The sequence below is a fragment of the Schistocerca serialis genome, chromosome 12, assembly GCF_023864345.2.
Source record: "Schistocerca serialis cubense isolate TAMUIC-IGC-003099 chromosome 12, iqSchSeri2.2, whole genome shotgun sequence".
NCBI lineage: Eukaryota > Metazoa > Arthropoda > Insecta > Orthoptera > Acrididae > Schistocerca > Schistocerca serialis.
The window spans coordinates 42,859,512-42,875,693 of NC_064649.1; the positions used below are offsets into that span (position 1 = coordinate 42,859,512).

Sequence of the window (16,182 nt, forward strand, 5' to 3'; positions counted from 1 at the left end):
GTACTCAATAGGAACATCATGAAATAAGAACCGAGAAAAAGTACCAAGAACGCTACAGTTACATTATGATTAACCTGTAACGATACTACTGTTTTAAACAGAATATAAAAGAACAACCTCTTCGACGTGGAGAGCTAGTAATTACGTTCATATTGTGGCCACCACGTCAGTAAGCGCCGGGTGGCAATTTGTTTCGTCTCCAGTCACCCGAGATATCGCCAGCTGAATACGCGACGAGTTCACCCGCCAGGCACTTCTTCCTGTCACAACCTGCAAACTGTCGGCTCTCAGTGAATCCAGAATTTTTGAGTCAGTTGTGTGTACAGTAAATGCTCTCGCAAAAGAAATGACAACAGCAACAAAACGTCGTATGCGTACGGATATTATGGGGTGCCGCCGCGTGGCACACACACAATCGTTCGTAGGGGACTGAACTCACGTTACCCAAGGTGTGCGGAAGCAGTCCTTACAGCACTGATTTAATGCTAAATTTTGACGAAGTCTCTCTTCATCGGCATAGTAATAGAAGCGGATTACCATTCTTCAAGACAGAAAGCTACCTGATACCTGTGACCTGGTGCTGCTATGTTTGTCGTCAACTTATTTCACCTGGCATAGTAAATGTTACGAACGGACTAAATGCCGATGGGACCCCCATGTCTAAGTAGCAGCTGTATGCAAGGTTTTGAGCTAATTGCGCTAAGTTCTGCTCAGTTATGCTCACACTGGTGGCTGCGAAACGTGGACGACACTTTCGTCATCTCATCGAATGGAGAAACATAGTGAACAACACTAGTCTTCGAAGTATTCTTCGAAATGTGACGTCAAACGTTAGGTAGATGACGTCTCTTTCGTGTTTTCTTCGTGTAGATCGTTACGATGCCATTTTTCCAGTATGCCGTTTAGTTCTTGTGATTGGTGACTCGGATCATGTTTTTTACTAAACGTTTGTCGGTCTAGTGGAGATAGCTTGGTTGTATACCAAACTTGTACAGGTCGAATATTGACTGTGGGAGTAAAAAAAAAAAAATAATAATAATAAAAACACAGTATTTTGAAGCGCAACGGTACAGCTACCTCCATCTACTGACTGCATCTGAAAACTTCGATCTTATCTTTTGTTTAGACATGGAATTTAATTCACACGGGGTATTTGTACACAAACGCGAGCTGCTGTTACCTTACTTATCAGGCCACTACCGTATCTTCCACACGTTATGTTGCCCGGTGTCCCTGTCCCTGTCCCTCTCCCTCTCCCTCTCCCTCTCTGGACTCGCATTCGGGTGGACACGTGGCCATCCAGACAGGGTTTCCATGATTTCCCTAAGTCGTTCCAGCCATGTGTTGGGAGGGTTTTTTTGAAAGGGCACGGCCGATTTCCTTCCCCATCCTTGACGCGATCCGTCTTCGATGACCAAGCTGTCGTCGGGACCCTAATTTCTTTCTCATTTTCTCTCCCCTCCCTCTCCTAATCTCTTCCCTCTCTGCAACTCTCGTTCCGACTCCTCTCTCGCCCCTCTTTCGCTTACTCACCATTCACCTTCTATTCTTATTCTTCACTACTACCTGACTCCTCTTTTCCTCTCTCTTCCCTCTATCTCACCACTATCCTTCCATCTCACGCACCCCATCTCTCTTTACTTCTCCCCCTCTTTCTTTCCTTCTTATCACCTCCCTTTCCTTTTACCCTTTTCTCTCCTCTCCCCACCCTCTCTCTCTTTCCTTCTCCCGACTCTCTTTCTTTCTTTCTTCCTCCCCTCTCTCTCTTTCACTCAGCATCTCTCTACTTCTAACTCTCCTCCTCCACTCTTCGTCGCTCTCTCCTTCTCCTTCTCCCTCTCTCCCCTCCCCTTCTATCTGCCTCTCTCCCCTTCTCATACTCTCCTGCTCTCTGTCACCATCCTCTCTCTTCCTCTTTCTCTCATCCCTCTTTCTCCCTCCCTCACTCACCTTATGTCTCTCCGTCTTGACCCCCCGCCTGTCATCAACACTCTCCATCTCTCTCTCTCTCTCTCTCTCTCTCTCTCTCTCTCTCTCTCTCTCTGTCTCCCCCCCCCCCAACACACTTTTTTAAGCCTCCTGTACTAGTGTGGTATGCGTGTCCGGTTGCAGGATGCTCGCGGCGTGGTGGCTGTGTGTGGTGGCCGTGTCGCTGTCGGCGACGGCGCTCTCCGCCCTGGACCCTGAGCAGGAGGTGCGCGTCGTGGACCCGGAGCAGGAGGCGCGCCAGTACCTCGAGCTGCTAGACAAGGAGTACGGCCGGCGCGCCAACGTCGAGACGCTCGCCGAGTGGGGCTACGCCTCCAACATCACCGACGAGACGCTACAGTACAAGGTGAGTGTCTCACCACTCCTCCACGTACTGCTTCACAACGTCAAATATGAATCTGTTCAAACACTGGATATTGTTCCTTATTTTCTGTCACGGTCAATAGTTGTAGAAGACTGTTCAGTAAGTAAAGTCTGATGGGTCGCGAAACGAAAACCACAGCGCATATGTGTTGGGCAGTGTCTCTAGTATGCTCGTCGATCACGTCACGTCGCTCTTTTCAGTTCCGACACACAGCGAGCGTGTAAAGACGTCTAGAACGACAGTGTCTCCCGCCAAGTATGGGTGCCCACTGAGAGGTTTCGCCTGATTTCATACGACCACACTCAACGTACCTGTCATGCACGTCCTCCTTCATGACAGTTCTCGTCCACACACTGCATGGGCAATGAGGGCGCCCCTACACCGTTTCCGATGGGAAGTGTTTGATCACCTACAATAAAGCCCGGACTTGAATCCCTCTGATGTTCACATCTCCTTACATGAACCACTTGCTATGAAGACAACATTTTCGCACAGACAACGAAATAGGCCAGCGAACAAAAATTGGCGGAAGGCACAGGCGGCTGCCTTCGATGTCGAGGGTATTGGGAAGTTGGTACAACGCTACGACAAATGTCTAAGTGGGAGCGCCGACGATGTAGAGAAGCGAAATTAGAATTGTATATTAATACCTTCAGATGCTGACGGGCGTTGATATCAACGGGGACAGGTGAAAATGCGTGCGCCGACCGGGACTCGACCCCTGGATCTCCTAATTACATGGCAGACGCTCTATCCATCTGAGCCACTTGAGGGCACAGAGGACAACGCGACTGCAGGGACTATCTCGCGCACGCCTCCCGCGAGACCCACATTCTCACCTTGTATGTCCACACACTATATTCGTAGTCTTCCACCCCAACTCACTCATTACTCGTGGAAGACATTCTTACCAAATCCCGTAAGAGTTCGGGAATATGTGTGCATCTACACAGAAGAGGAAGGTCATGGCCGGTATTGCCAGAACTTTATGCTTATATGGATATGGTGTTTGTTCTTTCGGACATATCCGAAAGAAAGATACCATATCCATATAAGCATGTAGAGAAGCAGCTGGAAGGTGTAACTAATTGTTGCAAATAAAAAAAATTAATTTTGACTGTGGTTTCCATTTCGCGGATCTTACTTTCCGAATAGCCCTCGCAGATGCTACCAAATTACTCTGTCTGGTGCGGTGAATAGTCACGCGTGACTCGAAAAGAGCGCAGGTCTCTACTGTCACAAGAAAGATCGAATGCACAGAATTACAGAACAATATCGGCGACGCCCGTCTGTTGCAGGTTCCTGACCTAGAGCATATTTGAGCACAAATATATTATGACATATCTCGAGGCAAACAAGCTGCTCTCAGAGAATGGGCAAGCATTCAGAAGAAACCAGTCGTTTAGAACACAGCTTGCTTTATCCATACACCACATAATGGAAACAAGAGAACAGGTGAGCAGGTGCGCTCTGTGTTCCTAAATTTCTTACAGGCCTTCCACTGTGGAGCACAATGTAGGGTATTAACCAGGACACGATCATACGGAGTACTTTGCAAACATATGAATGGCCCAGTGAATGTTTTACTAACAAAGCATAGTACGTTATTCTGGACGGCAAAAGCTCTATAGAAACGAAAACGACATCGAATGTGCCCCAACGAAATGTAGTAGGACTCTAATGTTCTCTATATACAGGGTTACTATAAATGATTCATTCGTTTCAGAGTATCGTATTTTACGAAGTAGTGCGTGTACAAATGTTATTCTTGCATGAATGGAAGCATAAGCTCACCGATTGTGTATTCTGGCCACCAGTTAGCTTTACGGGTGCTGTGCCTTGACAAAATGGCGACTAAGCGAGAAAAGAGTATGTGTGCTGGAATATGCGAGACGTTTATCTTTTACAACAGATTAGAGTGCGTCAGAAGGAATTACGGAAAAGAACCGCCATGCAGTCAGAGCATTGTGCATTGGTATCGAAAATTTAGGTTATCTCTGTAAACAGAAAAGTACCGGTTGACCAAGTGTGCCGGATGCAACCTTGATGAGGGTAAGGGAAATTTTCGTACGCAATAAAAAGATTTTGCGACAGCGGCTACAGTTCGAACCGTACCGTCTGCAGCTGGTGCAACAATTAAAACACAATGGCGGGCATCTCACAACGCAATGCATTGCGTGAAGCACGTGAGGAACATTTAGCTTCCAAGCTGATATTCAGTGACGAAGCAAACATCCATTAATCTGAAAAGCTTAAATGCCACAATGTGAGACTGCGGGGACTGAAAATCCTCATGAAATTTTGGGGCATGGACTGGATTCCCCGAAGGTTTCCTGTGCGGTGTCATACAAGAAACTGCATGGATCATGTTTCTTCTGTGATAAGACAATGACGGGCACCTCTTACCTTGTTGTGTTGCAGTTGTGGTTGTTTCCACAACTGACAGCTGATTCCGAGAATATCATCTTCCAACAAGACGGGCCACCCCTCGTCGGAGCATCGATGTTCGTCGCTACCTAAACGAAGAATTTCCAGATCGCTGGATTGGGCGTAATGGCGAAGATGATGATGATGCATTCCCATGACCTACAGGTATCTTGATCCAACACCTGACGACTTTTTCGTTTGCGGACACATTAAGGACCGTGTTTGCGCATCCCCTCTGGCGAGAACCCCGGACAGCTCAGAGAACCCGTCAGTGCGACTGGGATGAGCATTGATAGGATGCTGCTGCACAAGAACTTGACTACCGCTTGGGGCACTCGTGCAACATTTATAGAGTGAAAAATGCTAACTTGCTTAGCTTGCGGTTGTATTTGTGCATCAGTCATACTTGTAAACGTAATACTTTGGAAAATATCGACCTTTCAGTAAATCATTTATAGCCTCTGTGTACCTGAACGACTCGTCAGATGGGATCATCAGCACTGTATGGTTGTCCGCTCGATGACGCTATTGTGTACAGTAAACTACCGTCGTCAAAGATTGTACGGCACTTCAGAGAGACTTAAAAAAATTTTCCACGTTGTGTGTTGAAAGTGGACAAATGTAAGAAAATGCGTATGACTAAGAGAAGCAACCCGATTGGTCACAAGATTAATGGAGAACATTTTGCGAGTATCACATTATTAAGTATTTAGGGCTAATACTAAGATGCATTATGAAAGTGAACCATCACGTTAAATCAGTACTAAGATGAGGGAATAGAATATTAGGATCTGTTGGAACGATTATGAGAAGTGCAGTTCATTTGTTAAGGGAATCGCTTACAAGATACTAGTGCGACCAGTTCTAGAGTACTGTTCCAACGGTTGGGGTCTGCATGAAGCCAAGTTGACAACGGACATCCAGTGGATTCAGAAACGAGCTGCTAGTATTTTAACAGATTAGAATAGCCCATAAAAATATATATACAACAGAAATGCACGTGGAACTTAAATGGGAATCCTTAGAAAAAAAGGGACGTAGTTTTTGGCAAAATCCTGTTGGGCAAATTTAGAGAACCTTTATTCGAGATGGCTTTTCTACCATTTTACAAGGAGTGATCAAAACGTTTCCGTTCAAGGGTGGTACAATCCAGAATCGGTTTGGCAGTCAGAAAAAAATCACCGTGAGCATTGAGGAAATCATCCCATCGACGCCTACAGTTGAAGATACTCATTTGGTAAAATACAGCGTCCTACTGCGTAAATTCCCTTGTACCTGGTGCATATCCTCGTCAGACAGGAATTGCCGACACTTCTAGGCCATTTTTAAGCGATCGAAGGCGCGATAATCGCATGGTAAAAGATCGTGACTCTAGGGCGAGTCCTCGAGTGTCTCCCACATGAGTTCCTATCCCACTTGAGTTCCGTAACTTCTGTGTTACGTTTGCGATATGGGGACGAGCGTTCTCAAGAATCAGCAGCGCCGTTTGTCCCAGTTTTCCCGGACGTTTCGCCTTAACTGCACACCGCAATCTCTCCAGCTTGCGCAGTACAGCTCCCCGGCTTCATTGAATTCGGTAGCAGGTGGGCTCCTGTAACCAAAGAACATGTGAAGCATCACCTTTCCAGCAGGTGGCTGACTCATTAACTTCTTGGGACGGGGGGACGATGGATGACGCCACCGTAACGTTGACGATTCAACTCTGGTTCCCCGTGGCGGTAGGAACGCTCGTAGCCTGCCACAACGCGCTGAAGGAACTTGTTGCCCCCGGCACTGAAACGCGTCAGGTACTACTTGTTCAGCATTCAACACCCGGCTGCGCAACTTACGATAACCTTACTCCAACCGGATACTGCGTTGCAAGATGCCCAAGTTGATGTCGAATCGCATCATCAACCGCCCTGGCCTCCCAGATGGAGCGGCGTCTTGTGTCGAATCGCGATCAGCTCGGAGCTTGAAGCACCAGTCCCCAATTGTGGTTTTCGACAGACATGGTGCCCAATACACATTCTTCATTCTCCGGCAGATACACTATGTCGTCAAAAGTATCCGAACACCCCCAAAAACATACTTTTTTCATATTAGGTGCATTGTGCGGCCGCCCACTGCCAGGTACTCCAAATCAGCGACCTCAGTAGTCATTAGACATCGTGAGAGAGCAGAATGGGGCGCCCTGTGGAACTCACAGACTTCGAACGTGGTCAGGTGATGGGGTGTCATTGTCTCGTACGTCTGTACGCAGGATTTCCACATTCCTAAATATCTCTAGGTCCACTGTTTCCGATGTGATAGTGATGTGGAACCGTGAAGGGGCACGTACAGGCCGACCTCGTCTGTTGACTGACAGAGACCATCGACACTTGAAGATGGTCGTAATGTGTAATAAGCAGACATCTATCCAGACCATCACACAGGAATTCCAAACTGCGTTAGGATCCACTGCAAGTATTGTAATAGTTAGGTGGGAGGTGAGAAAACTTGGACTTCATGCTTGGTTGCTCATAAGCCACACATCACGCTGGTAAATGCCAAACGACGCCTCTCTTGGCGTAAGGAGCGTAAACATTGGACGATTGAACAGTGGGAAAACGTTGTGTGGAGTGACGAATCACGGTACACAATGTGGCGATCTGAGGGTAGGGTGTGGGTGTGGCGAATGCCCAGTGAACGTTATCTGCCAGTGTGTGTGGTGCCAACAGTAAAGTCCGGAGGCGATGGTGTTGTGGTGTGGACGTGTTTTTCATGGAGAGGCTTGCACCTCTTGTTGTTTTGCATGGCACTATCACAGCACAGGCCTACATTGATGTTTTAAGCACCTTCTTAGTTCCCACTGTTGAAGATCAATAAGGGGATGGCGATTGCATCTTTCAGCGCGATCGACCACCTGTTTATGCACGGCCTGTGGCGGAGGGGTTACGCAACAGTAACATTCCTTTAATGAACTGGCCTGCACAGAGTCCTGATCTGAATCCTATGGAACACCTTTGGGATGTTTTGGAACGCCGACTTCGTGCCAGGCCTCACCGACCGACATCGATACCTCTCCACAGTGCAGCACTCCGTGCAGAATGGGCTGCCAATTCCCCAAGAAACCTTCCCGCACCTGATTGAACGTATGCCTGCGAGAGTGGAAGCTGTCTTCAAGGCTAAGGGTGGACCAACACCATACTGAATTCCAGCACTAGCGATGGAGGGCGCCATGAACTTGTAAGGCATTTTCAGCCAAGAGTCAGGATACTTTTGATCACATAGTGTATTTACAATGAAGCGGCACAGAAACTGGTATAGGCATACATATTCAGATACAGAGATATGTAGACGGACGGGATACGGCGCTGCGGTCGGCAACGCCTATATAAGACAACAAGTGTCTGACTCAGTTGTTAGATCGGTTACTGCTGCTACTAAGGCAGGTTAGCAAGATCTGAGTGAGTCTGAACGTGGGGTTATAGTCGGCGCAAGAGCGATGGGACACAGCATCTCCGAGGTAGCGACGAAGCGGAGATTTTCCCGTATGACCATTACACGAGTGTACCGTGAATATCAGCAGTTCAGTAAAACATCAAATCTCCGACATGACTGCGGCCAGAAGGAGATCCTGCAACAACGGGATCAACGACGACTGAAGATAATCGTTCAACGAGACTAAAGTGCAATCCTTCCGCAAATTGCTGCAGATTTCAGTGGTGGGCCAACAATAAGTGTCAGCGTGCGAACCATTCAACGAAACATCATCGATATGGGCGTTCGGAGCTGAAGGCCCACTCGTGTATCCTTGACGACTGCACGACACAAAGCTTTAGGCCTCGCATGGGCCCGTCAACATCGATATTGGACTGTTGATGTCTGGAAACACACTGCCAGGTCGGACGAGTCTCGTTTCAAATTGCATCGAGCGGACGGACGTGTACGGGTATGGAGACAACCTCATAAATACATGGACCTAGCATGTCAGCAGGGGACTGTTCGAACTGCTGGAGGCTCTGTAATGGTGTGGGGGGCGGGGGGGAGGGGGCAGGTGCTGTTGGAGTTTTATGAGACCCCTGACGTCTAGATACGACTCTGAGATGTGACACATACGTAAACATCATGTCTGACCACCTGCATTGTATCGATGTCCATTGTGCATTTCGACGGACTTGGGCAATATCAGCAGGATAATCAGACACCCCACATGTCCAGAATTGGTACACAGTGGCTCCAGGAACATATTCAGAGTTTAAACACTTTCGCTGGCCACCAAACTCCACAGACATGAACGTTATTGAGCATATCTGGGATGCCTTGCAACGTGCTGCTCAGGAAAGTTCTCCAGCCCCTCGTACTCTTACAGATTTATGGACAGCCCGACAGTATTCATGGTGTCAATTCCGTCTGGCACTACTTCAGACGTTTGTCGAGTTCATGACACGTTGTGTTGCGACACTTCTGCGTGCTCGCGGGGGCCCTACACGATATTAGGCAGGTGTACCAGTTTCTTTGGCTCTTCAGTGTACTTGACATTAAGCTTCATGTATCATAGTTTAATTTCCATGATTGATTCATCATTATAGCTACTAGGAGTAGTATGTTTTAGATTGGTTAGTAGCTCCAAATACATGTGGCAAGAGTAAACCATTAATACTTATTTTACCCTAGGCTGCAGGTCAGGTATTGAAATGTGGGCACATGGACACAAAGCGGTTAGTCTATACTGACAGGCATAGTCCATTTAGTGGTGCAGTTAGGCCGTGCAGAAAACATGTCATAAAGTTTGTGATGTGCTTATAGGAATACTGTTCGACACAGAGAAAAAACAACAAAGATACTGATGTGTGTACATATTATGTTACCGCATATGGAAATATCTGCTCTTATATCTGTTACATCCTGTACAAGAGGAACAGGGACAACTGGGGAAGCATTCTAGTGACGATACCGACCGAAAATCGGGAAATCCACTGACACAAGCATATTTGACAAAGGGCTAATTGTTATGGCCCCATGCCTGTCAACGAACATCTCGGAAACGACGAAGCTGGTCGGCTGTTCGTGTGCCACAGTCGTGCGGTTCTAGGCGCTTCAGTCTGGAACCGCGTGACCGCTACGGTCGCAGGTTCGAATCCTGCCTCGGGCGTGGATGTGTGTGATGTTCTTAGGTTAGTTAGGTTTAAGTAGTTCTAAGTTCTAGGGGACTGATGACCACAGATGTTAAGTCCCATAGTGCTCAGAACCATTTGAACCATTTTTTGCCACTTTCGTGAGCGTATATGGAGTGTGGTTGTCGCTACGGTCGCAGGTGGGAATCCTGCCTCGGGTATGGATGTGTGTGATGTCCTTAGGTTAGTTAGGTTTAAGTAGTTCTAAGTTCTAGGAGACTGATGACCTTAGAAGTTAAGTCCCATAGTGCTCAGAGCCATTTTTTTTAGTGTGATTGTAAGACCGTGAAGCACTAGTAGACTAGTAGCGTCGGGTCACACGCTTGCTCGCCCTGCAAAAATAGGCAGGCTGTACCACCTGTTGCATATCTGACGACAGAGTACCGTGCTGGCGCAGGCGGGAGTGTTGGAGCAATATGTTGAACACGGAACTCCGCAGCAGACAACCCCTACTTATTCCCATGCTGACCCAGTGACTCCGTAAATTCCGATTGTAGTGGGCAGGGGTTAATTGAAATGGGACCAGTGATAAGTGGAAAGGAGTCAGCTGGTCAGATGTATCGTATTACATCAGGCCGTCATCCAGGCGAGTGTCTGTTTGAAACATGCACTGGTGGGGCCAGTATTATGCTGTGAGGGACGTTCACCTAAGCTTGCGTGGGACCGGTGGTAGTAATCGAAGGCATCATGACATCTGTGGACAATGAACATTAGTATGGACCACCTGCATACATTAATGCTTGATGTATTTCCGACGGTGCTGGCAGCTTCCAGCAGGGTAATTCTCCGTGTCACAAGGCCAGAACCGTGCTACAGTCGTTTGAGCAGCATGATAACGAACTCATGTTGATGTCTTGACCACCAAACTCACCTGATATGAAAGCGATGGAACACATCTCGGACGCTACCGGGCGACAGCTCCGCACCCACACACCACCGCTCCGTAATTTACGGGAATTGATTGATGTGTAAGTAGACATATGGTGGCACATTGCTCCAGAAATATGCGAACTGCGTGCCGAATCAGTTCAGCGGGTTGGTCGTGAAAATGTCGGAGAAAGAATTACTTTCGCATTTACAATACGAGGGTGAGTCAAATGAAAACTTTAAGTTTGTAATAACAAATCGAAATTTCGCGCCGTTATCCTGTAAGTTGGTAAGCGTACTACAAACCGCTTGCAGGATGGCCTGTAGGAGGCAGCATAGTGCAGATGCACACATACCGTCGTAGTATCAGTATAAAGATGGCCGCCTCACTTGCGACTTGCACCAGGGAAGAACAGCGCTCTGTTATTCGGTTTTTGCGTAGTGAAGGTGTGAATGATGGTTCAGTATGGTGATGCATGTTTGTCACAGCAGCAAGTCTACGAATGGAGAAGGAAGTTGGCAAATGGTGTGACTTCAGTGGAAGATGCTCCTCGTCCAGGTCAGGCACAACGAGTTGTGACTCCACAGAACATGGCAGCAGTTGAAACCATAGTGAAGGAAAACCGCCTAGTGACACTGAATGACATTGCAGCATGTTTACAGATTAGTCATGGGTCGACACACCACATTGTGCATGATGTGCTCCAGTTTCACAAATAGTCTGGAAGATGGTTGCCACGGCAGCTGATTACTGAAATGAGAGAACGACGTGTTGATGGTTGTGAAGAACTTATTCGGCGCTTTGAACGAGAAGGTGATGGCTTCCTTGCAAGAATCGTTACTGGGGATGAAGCCTGGGTTCACTTCCACCAACCGGAAACGAAGAGAGCGAGCAAGGAATGGCGCCATTCCTCATCACCAAAACCAAAGAAGTTTCGAACAGAACCATCAGCAGGGAAGGTCATGCTGACTCTGTTTTGGGACGAAAAAGGCGTCATTTTGGAGCATTACACGCGTAGAGGGGCTACTGTCACCAGTGCATCATACACAGATCTCCTAAAAAATCATCTGCGGCCTGCAATAAAATCAAAGCGACGTGGATTGCTGTCAACAGGTGTCCTTTTGCAACATGACAATGCAAGGGCCCACACTGCCCGTACAACAGTTGCCACAATGACAGACCTGTATTTTGAGTCTTCCTCATCCACCATACTCACCAGACCTTGCCCCAAGTGATTTCCATATGTTTGGATCACTCAAAGACGCAATTGGAGTAAAGAAGTTCCGTTCTGATGAAGAAGGTACTCCACGCTGTGCGTGAGTGGTTGCGCGGACTACCAAAAGAATTTTTTTCTAAAGGAATTTATGCACTTTGTAAGCGCTGGAGGACTTGCATTGAGCGTGGGAGAGATTGTGTTGAAAAGTGATACAGCTTTGTACCACGTCTGCACAATAAATAATATTTTAAAAAAATATTTAAGGTTTTCATTTGACTCACCCTCTTATTAGTAAGGACAAAATTTTCAATTACGGTACCTTTTTTTATGTGATCCGATTTTGATGAAATAAAACCTAATTGTGCCCCAAGCTATACTAAAGTTGTCTGTGATAACCCCCATGAGACTGGAATAGAAGGGAGAACCGATAGAGGTACTCAAGGTACCCTCCGCCACACACCGTTAGGTGGCTTGCGGAGTATGGATGTAGATGTAGATGAAAATTCGTCTAGTAGTAGTGAAAAGTTATTAGTGTAGATAACTAGACTTTCTCCGTACATCTTAATCGCATCACTCAGATTTCGGGTGCCATAAATACCACGAGCGCTGGCCAGAACAGGACGGTGTCATAAGGAAATCAGACGAATTATCGAATTTACCTCCCCTACACGTTCCACACAACACGTCCACCCACAGAAACAGCTAGTCAGATGAGATAACTCATCAGTGGTCGGAAATGAATGACTATTCATTTATTGACATGAACAACTTACGGTCGGTTGCTCCTTAATTAGTTTACAGTTGGCTGATGACCTGTTATAACTGTGCCTTCGCGTCGGACACACCACCTCCTGAACAAGGATACCTGTTTGTCCTTTAGATGTTTATCAGTCTGATGGGGTACACTCATAACATTGCTATATACGAGGGGCGTTGAATAAGTAATGCAACGCATTTTTTCTCCGCCAATTTCGGTTGAAAAAATGCGGAATATGTTGTGAGAGAGCGCGGAATGTTCCCGCTTCAGCCCATGTAGTTCCATGCAGTCCCGATAGGTCGTGGTGCTATACATAGACTTCAAAGTGGCGTCTGCAACGAAAGTGCGTTCCAAGCAGAGAGTTGTCACTCCGTTTATTTTGGCAGAATAGCAGAGCATCCAAATATTCATACACGCTTGCAGAATGTATACGGAGACCTGCCAGTGAACAAAAGCACGGTGAGTCGTTGGGCGAAGTGTATCATCATCGCTAAAATCTGTCCGATGTCGTGCGTGCCGGCCGGCCGCACACAGGTGTGATCCCTGCAATGTTGGAACGTGCGGACACTCTCTTGCGAGGTGACCGACGGATCACAATCAAGCACCTCGCGCTGCTGCACTGAACGTATCTGTGTATCGTGCTGACACACTCTTCCACCATTTGGGGTACTCAAAGGTGTGTATCCGCCGGCTTCCATCTTACAGCCCGGATCTTGCACCTTATGATTTCCATCTCTTTGGGCCAATGACGGGTACACGTCTCGGGGAGCAGTACGTGGATGATGGGGGGTTTGTTGATGCAGCAAGACGTCGGCTCCGACGTCTACCAGTAGAGTGGTGCCATGCGGACGGGACCTCACAGTCAGGTGGCGTAAGGCCATCCCATTGAACGGAGGTTATGTTAAAAAGTAGTATGTTTTAGCCCAAAGAGTGGGGAATGATATGGTGTACTGGAATCCTCAATAAAACGAACTTGCATTCAGCAAAAAATGTGTCGTAGATATGACATGATAAGGGGGCTCTGAGCACTATGGGGCTTAACAGCTATGGTCATCAGTCCCCTAGAACTTAGAACTACTTAAACCTAACTAACCTAAGGACAGCACAAAACACCCAGTCATCACGAGGCTATGACATGATATTTACTTTTTTTACTGTGATGATGGTTTAGACCCACAGAAAAATACACTGCGGATGCAAGATAGACGATTGTCTGTTGATTCCGAAACTGGTGCCGCCAACGTAGATGCCGAAACACAGTTTACGAACACCAGGTGGCTCCCGTGCGTTTTTCATTCGAGACCTTGCGCCACATGAGGTATTCATTTCTGACCGTTCGTCCCTTTTCTCAATATACTCGGCCGAGAGCCCTGCGCCGTCCACGTAATTTAGACCCTAATGGTATGTGGGGACGCACAGTGCAAGCGCAGCTGGAGACTTCTGGAGAAGGTCGTGGCTGGCACGGACTGCTACTGGTTGGCTATCTGGAGAAGGGATCGGCCAGGCACAAGTGCCCGACCTTGCAGCTCTCTGTAGACACACACACACACACACACACACACACACACACACACAGGTATTCTCATTGTTCTGTCGGTTTACCTGCAGGTCGGACACGATTTTGTGGCGTGACTTGCGAAGTATGGACAACAGTGTTGTTGCCATGCTGTATTGAGACTTCACGAACAAGGTTCTCTCTGTATCTTAACAAGCCTCTCGGTCCGCAATTCTCTTAGCATGTTATCTAATATATCGCATATATTCCAAATACCATACTCGAATGTTGATCTGTACCTAACCAGACTGCAGTTACAAGAGTTGAATTAGGCGTACATGAAAGGAGGCGTCAATTGAGGAGGGAGTGAGAGAGGGTTTTAACCAGGGTTGTGATGTAGCCCGACCCAAAAAAAGCTGCCAGTTTTTTTTCAACACATTTTTAAATAATCGCCAGAAAACCCAACTACAGGGTGGGCGAGAATTAATTCCTTATTTAATACTTAACCAGTTTTCATAAAACAAAAAAAAAAACATTATATAATTGTAGAGCTGCCACTAGGCGCATGTAACTTATTATTTATTTTGCATGTTTCACTCGACCAAGGCGAGCATCTTCAGAACTGTGGAAATACAATGTGTTTACACCACCATACAACAAGATAAATTAATAGATTCAACTTCGAACATGATAACTTACATTTCGTGGTCGTGGGCCACTCGTTACAAATAGCGGGCTGCGTATAGCGCCATTTTTATACATAAAACGGAGCTAACGTAAACTTTCTGCTCAGGTGCATTCTAAGATTAAACAGCAAAACGTACCATTTCTTGTTGAGCTAGTCAAGACCCTATCGATATGCGCTTTTGCACACATGCGAGCAAAAAAAAGGTACGCAGTTATTAAAATAATTTATTTGACATAGTTTAATGATACTATTTATTTAATGAAAAATAATTAGTATCTAAAACATGTTTGCATTTTACAAATCCATATGATGATGATGATGAAAATATGCCGAAAAATATTTCCGCGTTAAAAAAACTATAATAATTTACAATAATAGGTGGACCTGAATTCTCTTTGTTTACTCTGAAAAAGACGCTGTTGCCAGACCTCTGAAATCAAAGTGACGACTATTTATTTCCGTTTTTAATATGTAGTAAGCTTTTCCCTGAGCCGGCCGGGTGCCCGAGCGGTTCTAGGCGCTACAGTCTGGAACCGCGCGACCGCTACGGTCGCAGGTTCGAATCCTGCCTCGGGCATGGATGTGTGTGATGTTCTTAGGTTAGTTAGGTTTAAGTAGTTCTAAGTTCTAGGGGACTTATGACCTCAGCAGTTAAGTCCCATAGTGCTCGGAGCCACTTGAACCAGGGTTCCCGGGTTCGATTCCCGGCGGGGTCAGGGATTTTCTCTGCCTCGTGATGGCTGGGTGTTGTGTGCTGTCCTTAGGTTAGTTAGGTTTAAGTAGTTCTAAGTTCTAGGGGACTGATGACCATAGATGTTAAGTCCCATAGTGCTCAGAGCCATTTGAACCCATTTTTGAACCACTTGAACCATTTTTTCCCAGCGGAAGGAGAAACGTCGAAGTGTAGTGCGGTAACTCTATTTTCTGCAGTGGACTGCTGTGGCTAAGCGAAAATTTGCTTGTTGCTGACAGGGACTTGAACTTGTGTCGCATATTTCAAAAATGGCTCTGAGCACTATGGGACTCAACTGCTGAGGTCATTAGTCCCCTAGAACTTAGAACTAGTTAAACCTAACTAACCTAAGGACATCACACACATCCATGCCCGAGGCAGGATTCGAACCTGCGACCGTAGCGGTCTCGCGGTTCCAGACTGCAGCGCCTTTAACCGCACGGCCACTTCGGCCAGCTGGGATATTTCATAGCCGATGTGTTACCAGGTGAGCTATCTGACCAGACC

At 46.8% G+C, this 16,182-nt stretch overlaps 1 protein-coding gene across 2 annotated transcripts in view; it reads left to right on the top strand.

Annotated features, from left to right (window-relative positions):
* The window catches only part of LOC126428413 (angiotensin-converting enzyme-like), a 289,344-nt gene that overhangs the window by 175,437 nt on the left and 97,725 nt on the right, over window positions 1-16,182 (top strand). For both annotated transcript variants that reach the window (XM_050090336.1, XM_050090337.1), the window contains exon 2: window positions 2,113-2,335. In XM_050090336.1, coding sequence (XP_049946293.1) covers window positions 2,114-2,335 — 222 coding nt within the window. In that variant the 5' untranslated portion in view covers window position 2,113. The remainder of the gene's footprint in view (window positions 1-2,112; window positions 2,336-16,182) is intronic.